Source organism: Mytilus galloprovincialis, chromosome 14 (genome assembly GCF_965363235.1).
Source record: "Mytilus galloprovincialis chromosome 14, xbMytGall1.hap1.1, whole genome shotgun sequence".
Lineage (NCBI taxonomy): Eukaryota > Metazoa > Mollusca > Bivalvia > Mytilida > Mytilidae > Mytilus > Mytilus galloprovincialis.
Genome location: NC_134851.1, coordinates 38,971,767 through 38,985,891, shown reverse-complemented (window position 1 = coordinate 38,985,891; position 14,125 = coordinate 38,971,767). Strand labels below are relative to the sequence as shown.

General features: G+C 32.7%; 2 protein-coding genes across 2 annotated transcripts in view; one reads left to right on the top strand and one right to left on the bottom strand.

The window, feature by feature from the left end:
* Positions 1-14,125, bottom strand: part of LOC143058220 (uncharacterized) — a 322,046-nt gene that overhangs the window by 233,000 nt on the left and 74,921 nt on the right. The gene's annotated exons all lie outside the window — the stretch shown is intronic.
* LOC143059090 (uncharacterized) lies at positions 3,049-11,297 on the top strand. The gene is made up of 5 exons (XM_076232579.1): positions 3,049-3,242; positions 4,358-4,562; positions 6,941-7,053; positions 9,310-9,776; positions 10,275-11,297. Exons 1-5 carry the CDS (start codon positions 3,049-3,051, stop codon positions 11,240-11,242), a joined length of 1,947 nt encoding a protein of 648 aa, XP_076088694.1. The 3' UTR covers positions 11,243-11,297.

Sequence of the window (14,125 nt, the reverse complement as noted above, 5' to 3'; positions counted from 1 at the left end):
AAATACGGGCGTAAGTTTTCTCGTTTGAATTGTCATTTCGGGGCCTTTTATAGCTGACTATGCGGTATGGGCTTTGCTCATTGTTGAAGGCCGTACGGTGACCTATAATTGTTAATGTCTGTGTCATTTTGGTCTCTTGTGGACGGTTGTCTCATTGGCAATCATGCCACATATTCTTTTTTGTACTTAGTCCACATATTTATTAAAAGTGCATTTGTCCATATTTTAGGCAGTTGTTTATATTTTGTATTTTGAACAAATTATGACTGTATGATAAGGGAGCTACCATGTGATTTTTTGGGGAGGGGTGTTCTAGGGTGAAATTTGAAAAAAATAGGCAGGGCAGAAGTTTTGAGAAAGAAAAATAAGTAGTTTATTCTAAACGCTTTGCAAAAAAAAAAAAAAAAAAAAAGGCCGGATAACAATTTATGTAAAAAATGAGTCTAGATATAAACCATTAAAAAGGGCAGTTCAGAGATTTCAACTTAAAATAATGCAGGACAAAATTAATCATTCTAGCACCCTCCTCCCATAAAAATCAAATGGTAGCTCCCTAAATTTACTATATGCAATATTCGATAGCGTTATAACGACATAAACTTCTCATTAAATAGAAATTCATAAAATTCCGTAATAAGTTTGATTGACTGAGACAGATCAATAGTCAATAAATTTATTTCCGTATACATTTTAAAGGTATTTCTATGACCGTAAGACTGTACCATGTGCTCGTGCTTTCAGTATTATAAAAACCTTAGCATATCAACTGGCACAAATTTGACATATCATAGTCCAAGTAATGTTACATAACATAATTTAAATTCAGCATAGCTTCCCGAGAAGTTAAGAAAGAAAATTACGATTTTAATTTTCTGTGACCAATTTTTTTCGTCAACACCTTGACTTTGAAGACACATTTTGAGAGAAAAAATGAGTTTAATCCATAATTGAGTTGAGTAATATATTTCTTATATACTCAAGAATGTTCACTTAAAAGGAAATTAGTTTTAATTCCTGCAAAAAACTACAAATTCCAAAAAAGAAGCTTCTTTTTTTTTATAAAAAAATGCCCATATATGGTAATCACATGACGTCCATTAATTGTTGCTTTAAGAAATGGGTCCAAACCGGGGTCAGCTTTCCGACTGTTAGTAAATGTTATTCATTCCGAAAGTTTTTGCACCAACCCATCCCACTCAGAACACCAATGCTCTGACATTCATTAAATTTTAAATGATATATCTTTCCGAATTTTCGCGCATGTCAAAGTATCTAATAAAGTACATGTATGCACATACTACGGTATATTTTTCTTATTCGATTGATGTAATTTTCCGCTTTTCTAAATGAATTTTCTTTTAGTATAAACAAAATGTAAATTTCCTTTATTTTATAGTCAATACGCACCCGTCAATCTTTTCATTTGATATTGTACACCGCTTAATTTGAAAATAATGAGTTAACTCAAATTTGATAACCTTGTTCATGTATAATATTTCCATTGATTAAACACAATATTCATATCTTATTCTTTTAAGTCTTCTCAATTTGAATTGGAAAACAATGAAAATGTAATTTTCGTGTTCACTCCCCTATTCTAAAGTGATAAATAAGAAACAACGCTCTTTCAAGTTTCTTTACTTATATCAAAATAATGTTTAAATACATTTTATTTCCATCAAAGAAATTTGAGGCCGAATTTTGCTTTTATCTAAAACACGATTGCAATTTATAATTAAATTTTGTATTGCCTTTTTACATGAATTATATAATAGAAACAATATATTTTCATTTTACGATATTGTCATAAAAGTAAAGAAAATTAAAAAAAAATCAAAATTCAAATGAAATGGAAAATATTTCCTTTTTTGAACACCAACAATTATTGATATATCTATTGATTTAGAATAGATGTCAGTACCATGTGCATTGTAAAGGGCCTTTTCGATGAAAATTTAAAACTATAGGCATTGCGCAAGTGACAGATTGGCGTATAGGTGTTATAAATTTTGGTTCATATATATGTGTAGTAAGAAAATAGTTACATCAGTATATAAACTTCATATTAGGTAAGGTTGATATTATGAGTTATATGAAATGTAAGAACATGGGTTAGAAGTTAGATATGGTAAGTTTGAATGGAAAAGAGAGTATTACACTAAATTTAATGGGGTCAGCGACTTCATGAACTTTGTGTTGATAAAAAATCACTCAAATATGTGTGTCGTTTCTAAAATCATTAAAAAATAAGATTTTCATGCATGATGGCATCATTTCACGTATTTCTAAATATTGCGGATGTTCGTTATCAATCATTATTGCAGTAATTATGTGTTTTTTCTTCATAATTTTGCCATGCATATTCACGTTAAGCTTTCGTACTTTAAAATTTTGAAAATAGCAGTTAAAGGCTTGAATAGGAAAGTGCTTTCGGAGCTTTTAATTAATATTGAGATATGAGTACAGGGAGTTTTGCAAAGAGGTGTCTTTTGAAAACAGAGACTTGAGTACTATCTTATCTAGGTATCGCTTTTGTTCATTTTTAATTTTTCTAAATATCATTGCGTCAGAATTTTCCGTTTAGGTCAGATATTTCTATGATGACATCTTTATAACGTCTTATATTTCTGCATTGCTTTTTTTCTTTTGATTTGAGACCCAAAATAATACCAATGCAAATATATAGGTAGAAGGCCGAGTCAACCTTTTCCCGCCGTATCTTAAAAATCAATTATCTCGAAAAAGAGCTCCATGACCTATCATATTTCTTTTAGCTTATTTAGTTTCCTAATTGAATATGTTCCTTCAGTATTTAAATTTCTAGTTAGGTTAAAAGCTTCATAAAGAAGTTGGTTTACATTTTTATTTTTTAATCTAGATACGTACAATATGTTTTTTTTTTTATATAAGTTTCTAAAGGCAGAAGTCCTAGTTTCTAACAGCTATATTTGTCCAGCTTCTTTTTGTTCCCAGCGCTTGTTTAACAAAAGATCACTGTCTGTTTATCTGCTGTGCCTTTAAGAATGTTTACTTATCTTTCAGTCAACAATGAAATGGATCCTCGAGATCCTCGTGCTTTTACCTTTGATCACAATATCAAACTGTAATATTGAGGAACAGCCGATGCCAAGTATACTTTGTGACTGTTTCTCTCGAAACAAGTGTGACATCATTAAGGAGAAGGCAGACGTTATTCACTTCAAATGCATCAATTATTACCTTGCGCATACTTACCAAGACAGGTAAGTGAAAACAATAGAGAGACTGGGGGATCAATAGAATTTAATTTGATTTTCTGTGTTTTAACGCCACTTTTAACCACCGCTTTTGGGCTATTTCGTGGCGGCCAGTATTTGTTGGTGGAGGAAGCCGAAGTGCCAGGAGAAAACCACCGACCTTCGATGGGAAAACGGCAATTCTAGTCAATTAAGATAAGAATCGAGTGCATCCGACTCCAACGGGGTTCGAATTCACACCCTTAGTGTTGACTGGCAAGTAGTAAATACTTAGACCACTCGGTCACGGAGGCCACATAGAGAAAAACACCATGTATATATAGTGTAGATATAAGACGATGTGATATAAGTGCCAGTAAATCATTATAGGTCAAAGTGTCTTCAACAGTTACACGAAGCCTTGGCTCTCACGAAACAGAAAACTATAAAGCGCCATAAAATATGACTGGTGTAAAATCATTTAAACAGAAAAACCAACCGTCTTATCTATGTGAAAAAGAAAAGAAACAAGAAACACTTATGAACCACGTCGACAAAGACAATCACTGAACAATAAGTTACCATGTCTGACTTATAATTTATGGCTTATCTTTTTTTTTTTTTTATACAGAAATGGTAATTCTAAACTTATTAAGACTTGATTATTCATTTAATTCTGCTTCTAAACTATATATCATCCAAAACAATTTAAGAATAGAAAAAAATGTGGTTCATAGTATTTAGGATAATCGTTTAAATGGGAAATTAAATAAAATTCAGTATTTTACTGAATAAAAAATGAACGATGTAGAGAATAAAAAAAAAAATAACAAAAGAAAAAATATTATGACAATTTTTCAGAATTAGTGTTATGTTTCTATAAAAGAAAACTGTTTTCAAATTTTAAAGAAATACAGAAATTAAGGAACCTGGTCCAAAACCTCATACAAAAGTCAACTTGATAATTGTCACATAGCAATAGAAAACATATGAGATTTAGTATACATGATCAATGGCACAACATCAGTACATGCATAGCATAGCAAAAAAGGCAAATAAAGAAAGCATGCTTTTATTGCCGTTCTTCATCTCAAGAACAAAAACTTCGGCACTTCATTTTTGTTTTGATTTTTTAATTTCAGATGGTACAAGAATATTTCAGGGGATGCCTTGAACTATATATTGTCGCTCCAAAGAGAGGCTAATCAAGCCATTGAATCCGTCGGTAGAAAAAAGCGACAGGCAAATGGCAATTTGTTCCATGGTATACGTAAGGAGTTGCGCACGCTCAGTCGTGAGGAGAGGACTCGTTTTTACGCAGCAGTAAACAGTCTAAAAAACAACAGAGTGAGTGTTACATATATGGGTTGAGACGTATAGGAATCGACATTTTGCAATTAAGTGCATGTATGCATGCGTATGTATACGACTTATCTTGATTCAATTTCAATTTTTTTAAAAACAGTTACAGACTTTCTTGAAAGATAATTTCAACCGGAAAAAGGTAAAAGATGACTTTTGTATTTGAATTCATTTGCATAAGGTCGGTTTCTATCCGACAAGCTCATATATTAACCCGACTAATGCATTCGTTTTATTCCTACTCAGAGTAGATCGCTAACCTCAAGAGGAAAGAGGAAACTGGTCGATAGAGGGCACAGAATCACTCAATTAGCATTTATATGTTTACTTTGTACATGTAATTTATTTATCAGCTTGCCTTATAAATTCACCAAAGAGACCATAATTAAAATTTTGTAAAACGCGCGTTTTGTCTACAAAAGTCGAATTAACGCTCAAACATATCAAATAAATAAGGATAAAACAGGTTGCAGAGTTGAGATAGGACCCATTCGAAAGGTTTTGCCAAATACAGCCAAGGTTATGTATTCCTGACGGAGAAAATCCTCTGTGTTTTGGATAATTCGCCGTTTGAAAAAAAAAAAAAAAAATTCAAATGACAATGGGTTAAATTCATTGTTTATATCACAAAATGAAAATAACATTATGTCAGTAATAAAATCTATAACGTGTTCAGCGCTTTGAACCAATCACAATGTTTTGGATGATAGCTTTTTAAAATAGTTCCCATAATACATAAGATTCCGCAACGGGGAAATATACAGGCTTACAAAAAAAAGAAGAAAAAAAAAAACCACTATAAAGGTCATGCGTATAAAGCATTCTTCTTGATTCAAGTTGATTAGGATTGCTCAAAGTCGAATATATGCACTTCTGAAATGAATGATTTTGCTTTTAAAGACATTTTAGATAAAAGTCAAAACCCGCCAAAAGATGCCGAAAAAACATATTAGTTATATTGTTGCAGATATAATTTTCAATACAGTACTAATGCATAAAATTTGCGTGGGTAGGAATTAAGTTTGAACAAGACTTCAATTATTGTTGTTTATATTCAATTTTCGACAGAAATGCATAAAATAAACAAATTCATTCTGACTGTTAATGTTATATTTACAGTGGCAAACATTACAATTCTATCGGCTGTACAAATGATGGAGTTAATCTTGTAATGTTTAAATGAAATTAAAACAGTTTTTCACTTATTTTAAGATAAAAAAACGGAATCTTTATTTTTTAATTATGCGTGTTTTTTAAAAACTGATAATTAAGGGAAATGAGGAATGTGTTAAATGGACAACAACTCGACCAAAGAACAAAAAAAAACAGTCGAAGGCCACCAATGGCCTGGGTCTTCAACACTGCGAGTTAGTTTGTTTCCTGTTTGATGATAATCAATAGGGAAGAATGGAAGACTTTCTGTTTGCTTGGATTGCTATCTTTGACACATTTAAAATATGCGCAACATTTTTGTTCGTTGTAATAAGCAAACGAAAAGAAATAAGTGTGGGTTATGCATGAAACACTGATCGTTTTAAAATTAAAAATTTATTTCATCCAATAGAACGAAGGGTTTGAAATACATGTATAGAATACCATTTTGTTTCCCTCGAGTGCGGCGGAAGGTCATGGGTTCAAACAGGCCCGGGACAAACCAAAGACTTTCTGATTGGTATTTGCTGCTTTTCGCTAAGCACGTGGCACAAAGGAAAAAGAACGAAGACTTCTTGACTGGATTGCGGAATGTCTTGGGCTCAAACAAAACCGGGCTCAAACAAAACCGTGTAAACCAAAGAATTTCTTATTGGTATATGCTGCTTCTTAGCTAAGCACGCGACACAAAGGAGTAAAAGCAAATGCTGATCGACTCGCTTGCGGAAGGTCATCGGCTCGAACAAAACTGGGTCAAACTAAAGACTTTCTGATTGGTATTTTAATCCCACGGCAAGAAGGACGTGCGAATTTAAACATTAATCTTGATGAACTTCATTCAAGATCTATTTAAAGAAATTATTTAACTGTTATGTCGTTATTTGGTACAAAAATGTACAAAACCGGGAAAATAATAAAAAAAAACATTACAAAGTTAAATTATATTCTTTAAAATTTTATATCCTGAAAATTCATTTTTAATATTTAAGTTACATGTACGGGCCTTCTAGCCATCATTTTCGCAGTAATCGACAGTTGTTTGGACTTTCTCAATGACGTTATGTATCCACACAGCATAAACGTAAAAAAAAGTCGATCTTAAAATAAAAAAAAAATATCAAAGGTACCAGACTTATCATATATGACGCCAGATTATTAAACCAAATACAGTATTCACACAACCGCAATTTTTTTTTAATTTTTCATTTTAGATTGGTAATACAAACTCATACGAAGCGCTCGCAAGTATTCACAACACCAATGCTCTAAATGCGGCTCATTTTGGTGTTGCCTTTCCAGGTTGGCATAGATATTTTCTATTCTTGTAAGTTTTTACTTTACTTGTTCGTTGTCGTCAAGGTATACACTTCTAAAAGTGAATTTATTATGAAGCTCACATAGAATTCACGTCAGATTTACCTCAAACGAATATATACTTGACACGAAAAGTGCACATGTTCATGTGAATTGCTCGTGAATTAAGCTTCACATAAATCTCGTGTACGAATGTTTCAAAGAATTTTCACATGAAATTATCAAACAATAAAATTTTGAGTTTTTGATTATTTTGATTAAATTTGAAAATTTAAATATTATTTGAATTACAATGTACTCTATTTGAAAAATTTGAGTGAAAGAAAATGCTTGCAATTTTCACGTGAAATTCACTTAAGTCACACAACGAGATTTCACGTGAGTTTCACGTATTAGCTAGTTTCATGTGAAAATCAAATGAATTAATATTCACGGGAACTTGATGTAAAGGAACTTTCCCCTTGCCTCTTTGACTAGAAATTCTGTAAGACTCGTGAACACTTAGGAAACCGACAAAACATCATTAAGAAATGCCTAAGACTAAAACAATTCCCTATCAGTGTCCAGTTTTCAATGACTACCTACTGGTATGTGTAAATGTCGTCTTTATTTAAACCATGATCCTATATGACAATTTAACTGAATGCTCATGTAACAGTTTAAAACTAGTTTTACACTAATTTGTCCATCGATGCCGGATTTCCAGAAGATATATTTTCTTTTTTTTTTGCTGTCTTTCAAATAATGACAGAGAATTGTGATGTAAATTAATATTAATAAGAATTGTTTTCACCCATTAGAACTAACTGCTGATAATATCAAAATTAAAATAAAACAAATAACTTAAAAAAAGACGACGTGGTATGATTGCCAATTATACAACTCTTCACAAGAGACTAAATTACACGGAAATTAACAACAATAGGTCACCATACGACTTTCATCAATGAGCAAATTCCATATCGCATAGTCAACTATAAAAGGTTAACGAGTTTGAGCTTTCTAAAAATCTATGGACTGCTTCGCTCTACCCTAATTTAAGGTTATTTGTGTGCAAGTGGTTGTTGCTTTAGTATAAGAAATGTGGTATTTTTAGATATTAATATAAAATGGATGTACGTTAAGAGTGTGCATTATACACCTATGCTTTAAAAAAAACCTAAATTACTTGTTGAAAATTAAAACAATTACACATAGACATGACTCTTGAGATGTGCCTCTCTGGAGGTGTGCTTCGATTGTCAGAAGTTATAAAATATAGATATTGCATTTTTGTAGACATTGTATAAGAACATTGTTAAGCGAAGCAAATCGTGTATATTGCAGGGTAACAAAGCAAATAAACACGTTTCAATATTTGGTATTTCAATATTGTATTTATCTGTGAAATATATGCATAATAAAACAAACATGAAATAATGACAGTTGACCGAAACTGAAATACACATAGTTATTTTTCAGGCATTTGATTCTTATCTTGGACGAGAACAAGTCCGTAATTCTTTATCTCATTTAAGCCAATAGCTGTTGTTGTATCTCAGCCGCATCACAATACAACCAATCAAAATCTATATGAGAAAAGTAATAAATTCAAGATGACTGAAACTAATAGGGGTAAATTCAGTAAAAAAAAAATCTATTGACTTTAATGCTAATCTATGTCTTGAATTAAATTTACACCTGATTTATCTTTAGAAGTTAGAAGATTTCATATATCATTCATGAAGGTACAAATATAGCCCTATCTTATAAAACATATATATAGGGTCATGCGGCATTTTTAGGCATTCACATGGCCTTGTTTACAAACACTGTAGATTTGCACTTAATTCCTTTACTGACCCCCATTTCTTTTTAACCCTGTAGTTAAAAACAATAGTACATTCAGCATTTTGTTTAGTTCTAGTTTTGATCCATCTATAAAAAAATATTTATTAAAGACAGTATCTACCAATCAGTAGAGCACAGTTTTTTTTTTACAGAAAGCTCTCCCCAAAATGGGCGGTCCCTGATTACGTATATTTATTAACTGAATGTACCCCTATAGCTCCGCACCGTGATTCGAAGCAATTACCTGGTAAATTAATTAAAAAAAAAAACGTTATGCATTTTTATAACTACACCAGGTGCACGATTCGACAACTTATGTCTCTTCTGTGATGCTCGAGGTTAAATATTTGAGAATCTAAAACAAAGTACAATCGCTACTCTCTCTCTTCTTGTTTTGACGTCACTATTTACAAAACTGTTGGTAAATGTTTTACAGATTTGAACAAGCACTACGACGTTTTGATCGAACTGTTACCCTGCCCTATATCGACACCACAATGGAAAACAGTTTACCGAATCCATGGATGTCCAATTTATGGTCTGCTGAGGGTATTGGTAATATTGACGGGGGACAGGTTAGGGTAGGACCATTTGCGAACTGGCGATATCAAACAGAGGACCGACGGTATGTCCCACTCACTAGAAATGGCGGGTCAGCAAGAGACTACTTTCCGGCAGATTGTTACAGAAACATAATACGTGAAAGCAGAAACTCTAGAATATTGGAACCATTGGCTGGTACTAATCGTAACTTAGAGGCGTGTCATAATTATGCACACGCCACTATTGGTGGCACGATGAACGATATTGATGTTTCTCCAAATGACCCGGTGTTTTACTTGCATCACTGTTATGTAGACAAAGTCTGGCAAGATTTCAGAGACAATGCAAAATCTGTTATAGGTAAGTTTAATTGGAGTCAATCATAAATGAAAAATAACATCAGGTTAACATTAAAAAAGCTCAAAAATTAAGAATGTAAACAGTGCGTTATTGAACATGTAAAGACAAAGGCCCTAAAATGTATATAAGTTCAATAAAAGGTAAAATATTGGGAAAATGAAACAATAGTTGAATTTGAATATATTACATAAATACGTCTAAATGATACACTCTATAGATGCGGTTTATAAATCATTTCCAACTTTTATAAGATCTTACTCATTAACCGACTTTGGAATACTGATACATTTGTATGTGTTTTAGTCTTTTAAATGAATGTGTGTTGTGTTTGCAAACCAAGATGTTTATAATAAAAAAAAAAAACATTTACTTGTTTCAAGACTTATTCGAAACCATTCTTTACAAAAATGGTTTCGATTTGAATATAGAAATATACGATTTGTCGTATGTCTTTGATCATAATTCACGCTTAATTTCATTAAAATGTCTATATTTCAGGTAATGATTTCGAATTTGATTATCCAGTTACTGCTGATATGTTCCATCAGCCGAACCGAGCAATGGGTAATTTGAATGAATTCACAAATAGCATGGGATATCTTAAAATTTTTGATGAAAGAATAACCAATTATGCGCCATCTCCTGGAGAAATCACGTGCACACGTAGCTCTGACTGTCAAAGTCCTCAATTTTTGAGATGCTCATCTGGACGATGCATACCAATTTTGCGTAGTTCGTCATCACCCTTTGGGAGAAGAAAAAAACGTGACGTAGAATACGAAGATGACGAGTATAAATCTGTTATGGACAGTTCATATCAGAACAATTTTGTGATTGATGGAGAAGCTGATGTAAGTCTATGGGCCTTCATTCCAGTCACTTTGATGTATATCAGACCGATGGGACAACATTTTGGTTGCAACGCTGTACGAAATGGTAGTATAGATGACAACGATGATATTTATTCAAACGACAAAACCTCAAAATTATGGGATTATTTTAAACCAGGAGTAGACAAAAGACGGGTTTCCGATTCTCAATCTGGAGCAACCAAGTTTTTCGTACAATCCGATGGTATATCGTACAAAGGTCGATACATCGATTATGGTATCATCGATACACGGCAGATGGTATACGAAACAGTCGCTTATGTTGGTGTAAAAAATCCTCGGAGTGGATCTTCAACATCTTATGTGAGTGTTTATGATCTTCACGGCCATGTCTGTCAACCACGGTGTATAGACAGATCGTCCAAAACACTTTTTTATAAAAAGTGTTCCGGCGTTATCAAATTGACGAAAGAAGAACCCCAGATGTATGGTGACGACATTGCCGAAGCAGTTAGGTACAGATATACGTATAATTTTGACGGATACAAACCTACAAGTAATTATCGAGATATATTTCTTCAATTCGTTTGTGAGTACGGAGCAGAGTACCCATGGAAAGACTGTAGTAGCGTTTAATTTTATCTACATGTAAATTGTAAAAGAGAAATATTAATAAATAAGAATAACAGTAGTTTCTTGCTTCTGAAGCACTTTTTTGGATTAACCTTCACCAGGAACGCTCTAACCTTAACATTCGAAAGCAAGTGTTGTCTAAATACGTAAAAACGTTCCGAGCTGTATTATGAAACTAAACCTGAATAATAGCCTAATTAGTCTTACATAGCACTCAAAAGTTAGAAAATAAAATTAAAAATAAACCACAAAATATTTTATCATTTTCTATTCCTGGATTTCTAATACATTAACTTAACTGTTTGTGTTGTACATGTACATGTATGTAATCAGTGTCTTCCATAGATTTGATTTCCAAAAGTTTAAAGGGTCAAATATAATTCCTTTGATGTGTATCCATGGCAACATTTTGCATTTGTTTACCATAAAATATTGCATAAAGGGGGTGAAAATGTCACATATCCCCCCAAAATCTGGATCAAACTAGAATTTCAATGTCTTTGAGTGAAACTTTTTTAGAAACTTTTGACACTAATCTTCCTAATGATCAAATAAAAAATGGGTGTCTTTCGACTCATTTTTTTCGTAAAATTTAATCACAAGTTCGTGCGACAAAAAGTTCGAAAAAAACCATTACAATAATTGCCGGACCAATGTATGGTATGGATATGCAAATACGGACTGTCACACAGAAAACAGCCTATATAATTACATACATTAAATAATCTTGATGTTCATATAAACCCGATTTAAAGGCTATTTTAATCCTCAGCTATCCAAAAATGAATTTGATTGCACTCTAGCTCTCATATTTGAATTAAATCAATGGTTTCACCTAGAAAGTACATCTCTCGATAGCTGTACTATTATATGAAGTATATTTTAGATATTAATGTCTAAATCTCTTTTAGAACACAGGAAGCCTTTCAGCATTTAGTAAAGAGACAACCTATAAGTACATTAATGGCCTTTGACACTAATTTGATTAATATGTCTCTCAATGTGTGGAACAGAGACTATAACCAAATATCACAGTATTGAAGAAGCAAGTAGACACAAGAAGATGTGGTATGAGTGCCAATGCTACAACTCTGCATGCAAATTAAAATTAGTACAAGGTAAACCATTATAGATCAAATACGGCCTTCAACATGGAGTCTTGGCTCACATCGAAAGCCAGATATAAACGGCCCCAAAAATGACTAGTGTAAAAACATTCAAACAGAAAAACCGACGGTCTTATCTATATGGTAAACAAGAAACTACTATTGAATCACATCAATAAACGACAACCACGATACAACTGGTTCCTGAATTATGACTGGTGTAAGCAATTGCAGCGGGTTTAAACGCTTAACAGGCGCCAACCTTCAACCTTATCGGTAGGAGTGGTGTAGCATTGCAATATAGAAAGACACACTATAAAATATCAATTTAAATGGCTTCGTTAACACATTTTCATGAAAATAGGTAAACAGAACTGAATGAATAAATTTGATCTATGACACAAGATAAATGCAATTTTTATATAAAAAAAATATTTGAGGTAAAATTATTGAAATATTCTTCTAAAGGGGGTGCAATGTAAATATCGAACTTTTTTTGTGGTAAAATTAGCGAGAAATTAAAGTTTCAAGCCGAAACAGCCTTAATCCACCCCTGACAACAACTTACAATCACCACAATTAACAAGAAATCTGTGAGCATCTATTCATTGAAACTACCCCCATATATTTCTCAGAAAAAGGGACTGAAGACAATAAGGATAGAGACATACCTCAACATTCTCAATATGGAGTACACAAGCTGACCCTCCATATTAAAAAAATGTAGAGAATTTTATGTCAACGGTTGCTGAGAAACGGTTGCAGGGAAAACTGATGTTGCATTCACCATGTTCACATTAGTCAATCGTATATCTTCAGAGGGAAAATGTAATAATGACGTCATAGTATTGTATGCGTCCTAGTGGATCCTCCGGATAAAATATCAAGTGACTGACTGACGGATGGACAGAGATAAAACAATATGTCCCTGTTCTGCGAGAAGAACCTCCGAGTTATGATGGCAATGTCTCCTACAAATTGGAAAAATCTACAACAATATCTGTTAAACTGGCTGGATTATATACTTTGAATGTTAAAAAATGGAATGTCTCTTCTAATTCTTAAATAAATTGAAGACAACCCATGCTTTGCAAATTTTATGAGGGGGACACGCCCGCTACGCCCCTGGCATTCATCTCACTATGTACATATCTTTGTAAATATTTGTTAAGTGTTAAACCTATATCCCACGTGGGAGTGCTCCGAAACATAACGGAGGAAAATACCTGTACAGAATAGAAAAGATACTAAATGTTTTTCAAAGGAAGTTCATATTAAAACTAGTGAGCGGAGATATAACAGAGAATAAGTAAATATTGAATAACAAAAAAAGCATTTCAAATTGTATCAAAAGATCAAATTAAAACGAAAGCACGATAAGAAAGTTCGCAGTTTCTGAAAGCTACTTAAAAGTCGTTAAAATGTTTCACATAGTCGTTAAATCGAGTGACAACGTATCTATTACTAGTAAGTGGTCATAAAAGTTACCAAGTCGTTATTACAAATAACCTTGTCGTGATAGCGATTTCAACTTAACTAAAAGATGCCACTAAACGGATTTACCACACATCACCACGTGCGAAACTTTCTGTACATGCAACATATACGTTCACGAGATAGCTTGTCGGCATAAGAAAAAAATAAGAAAAAAATAAAAAGAATCCGTTGAATCACTCAACCTTCAACATAACACAAGTCCCTGGATAATATTTTCAAACTACATTTAGATTCCCTATGAAACATTCAAGTATTTTTTGTTATATTTGGTCTCATTATAAAA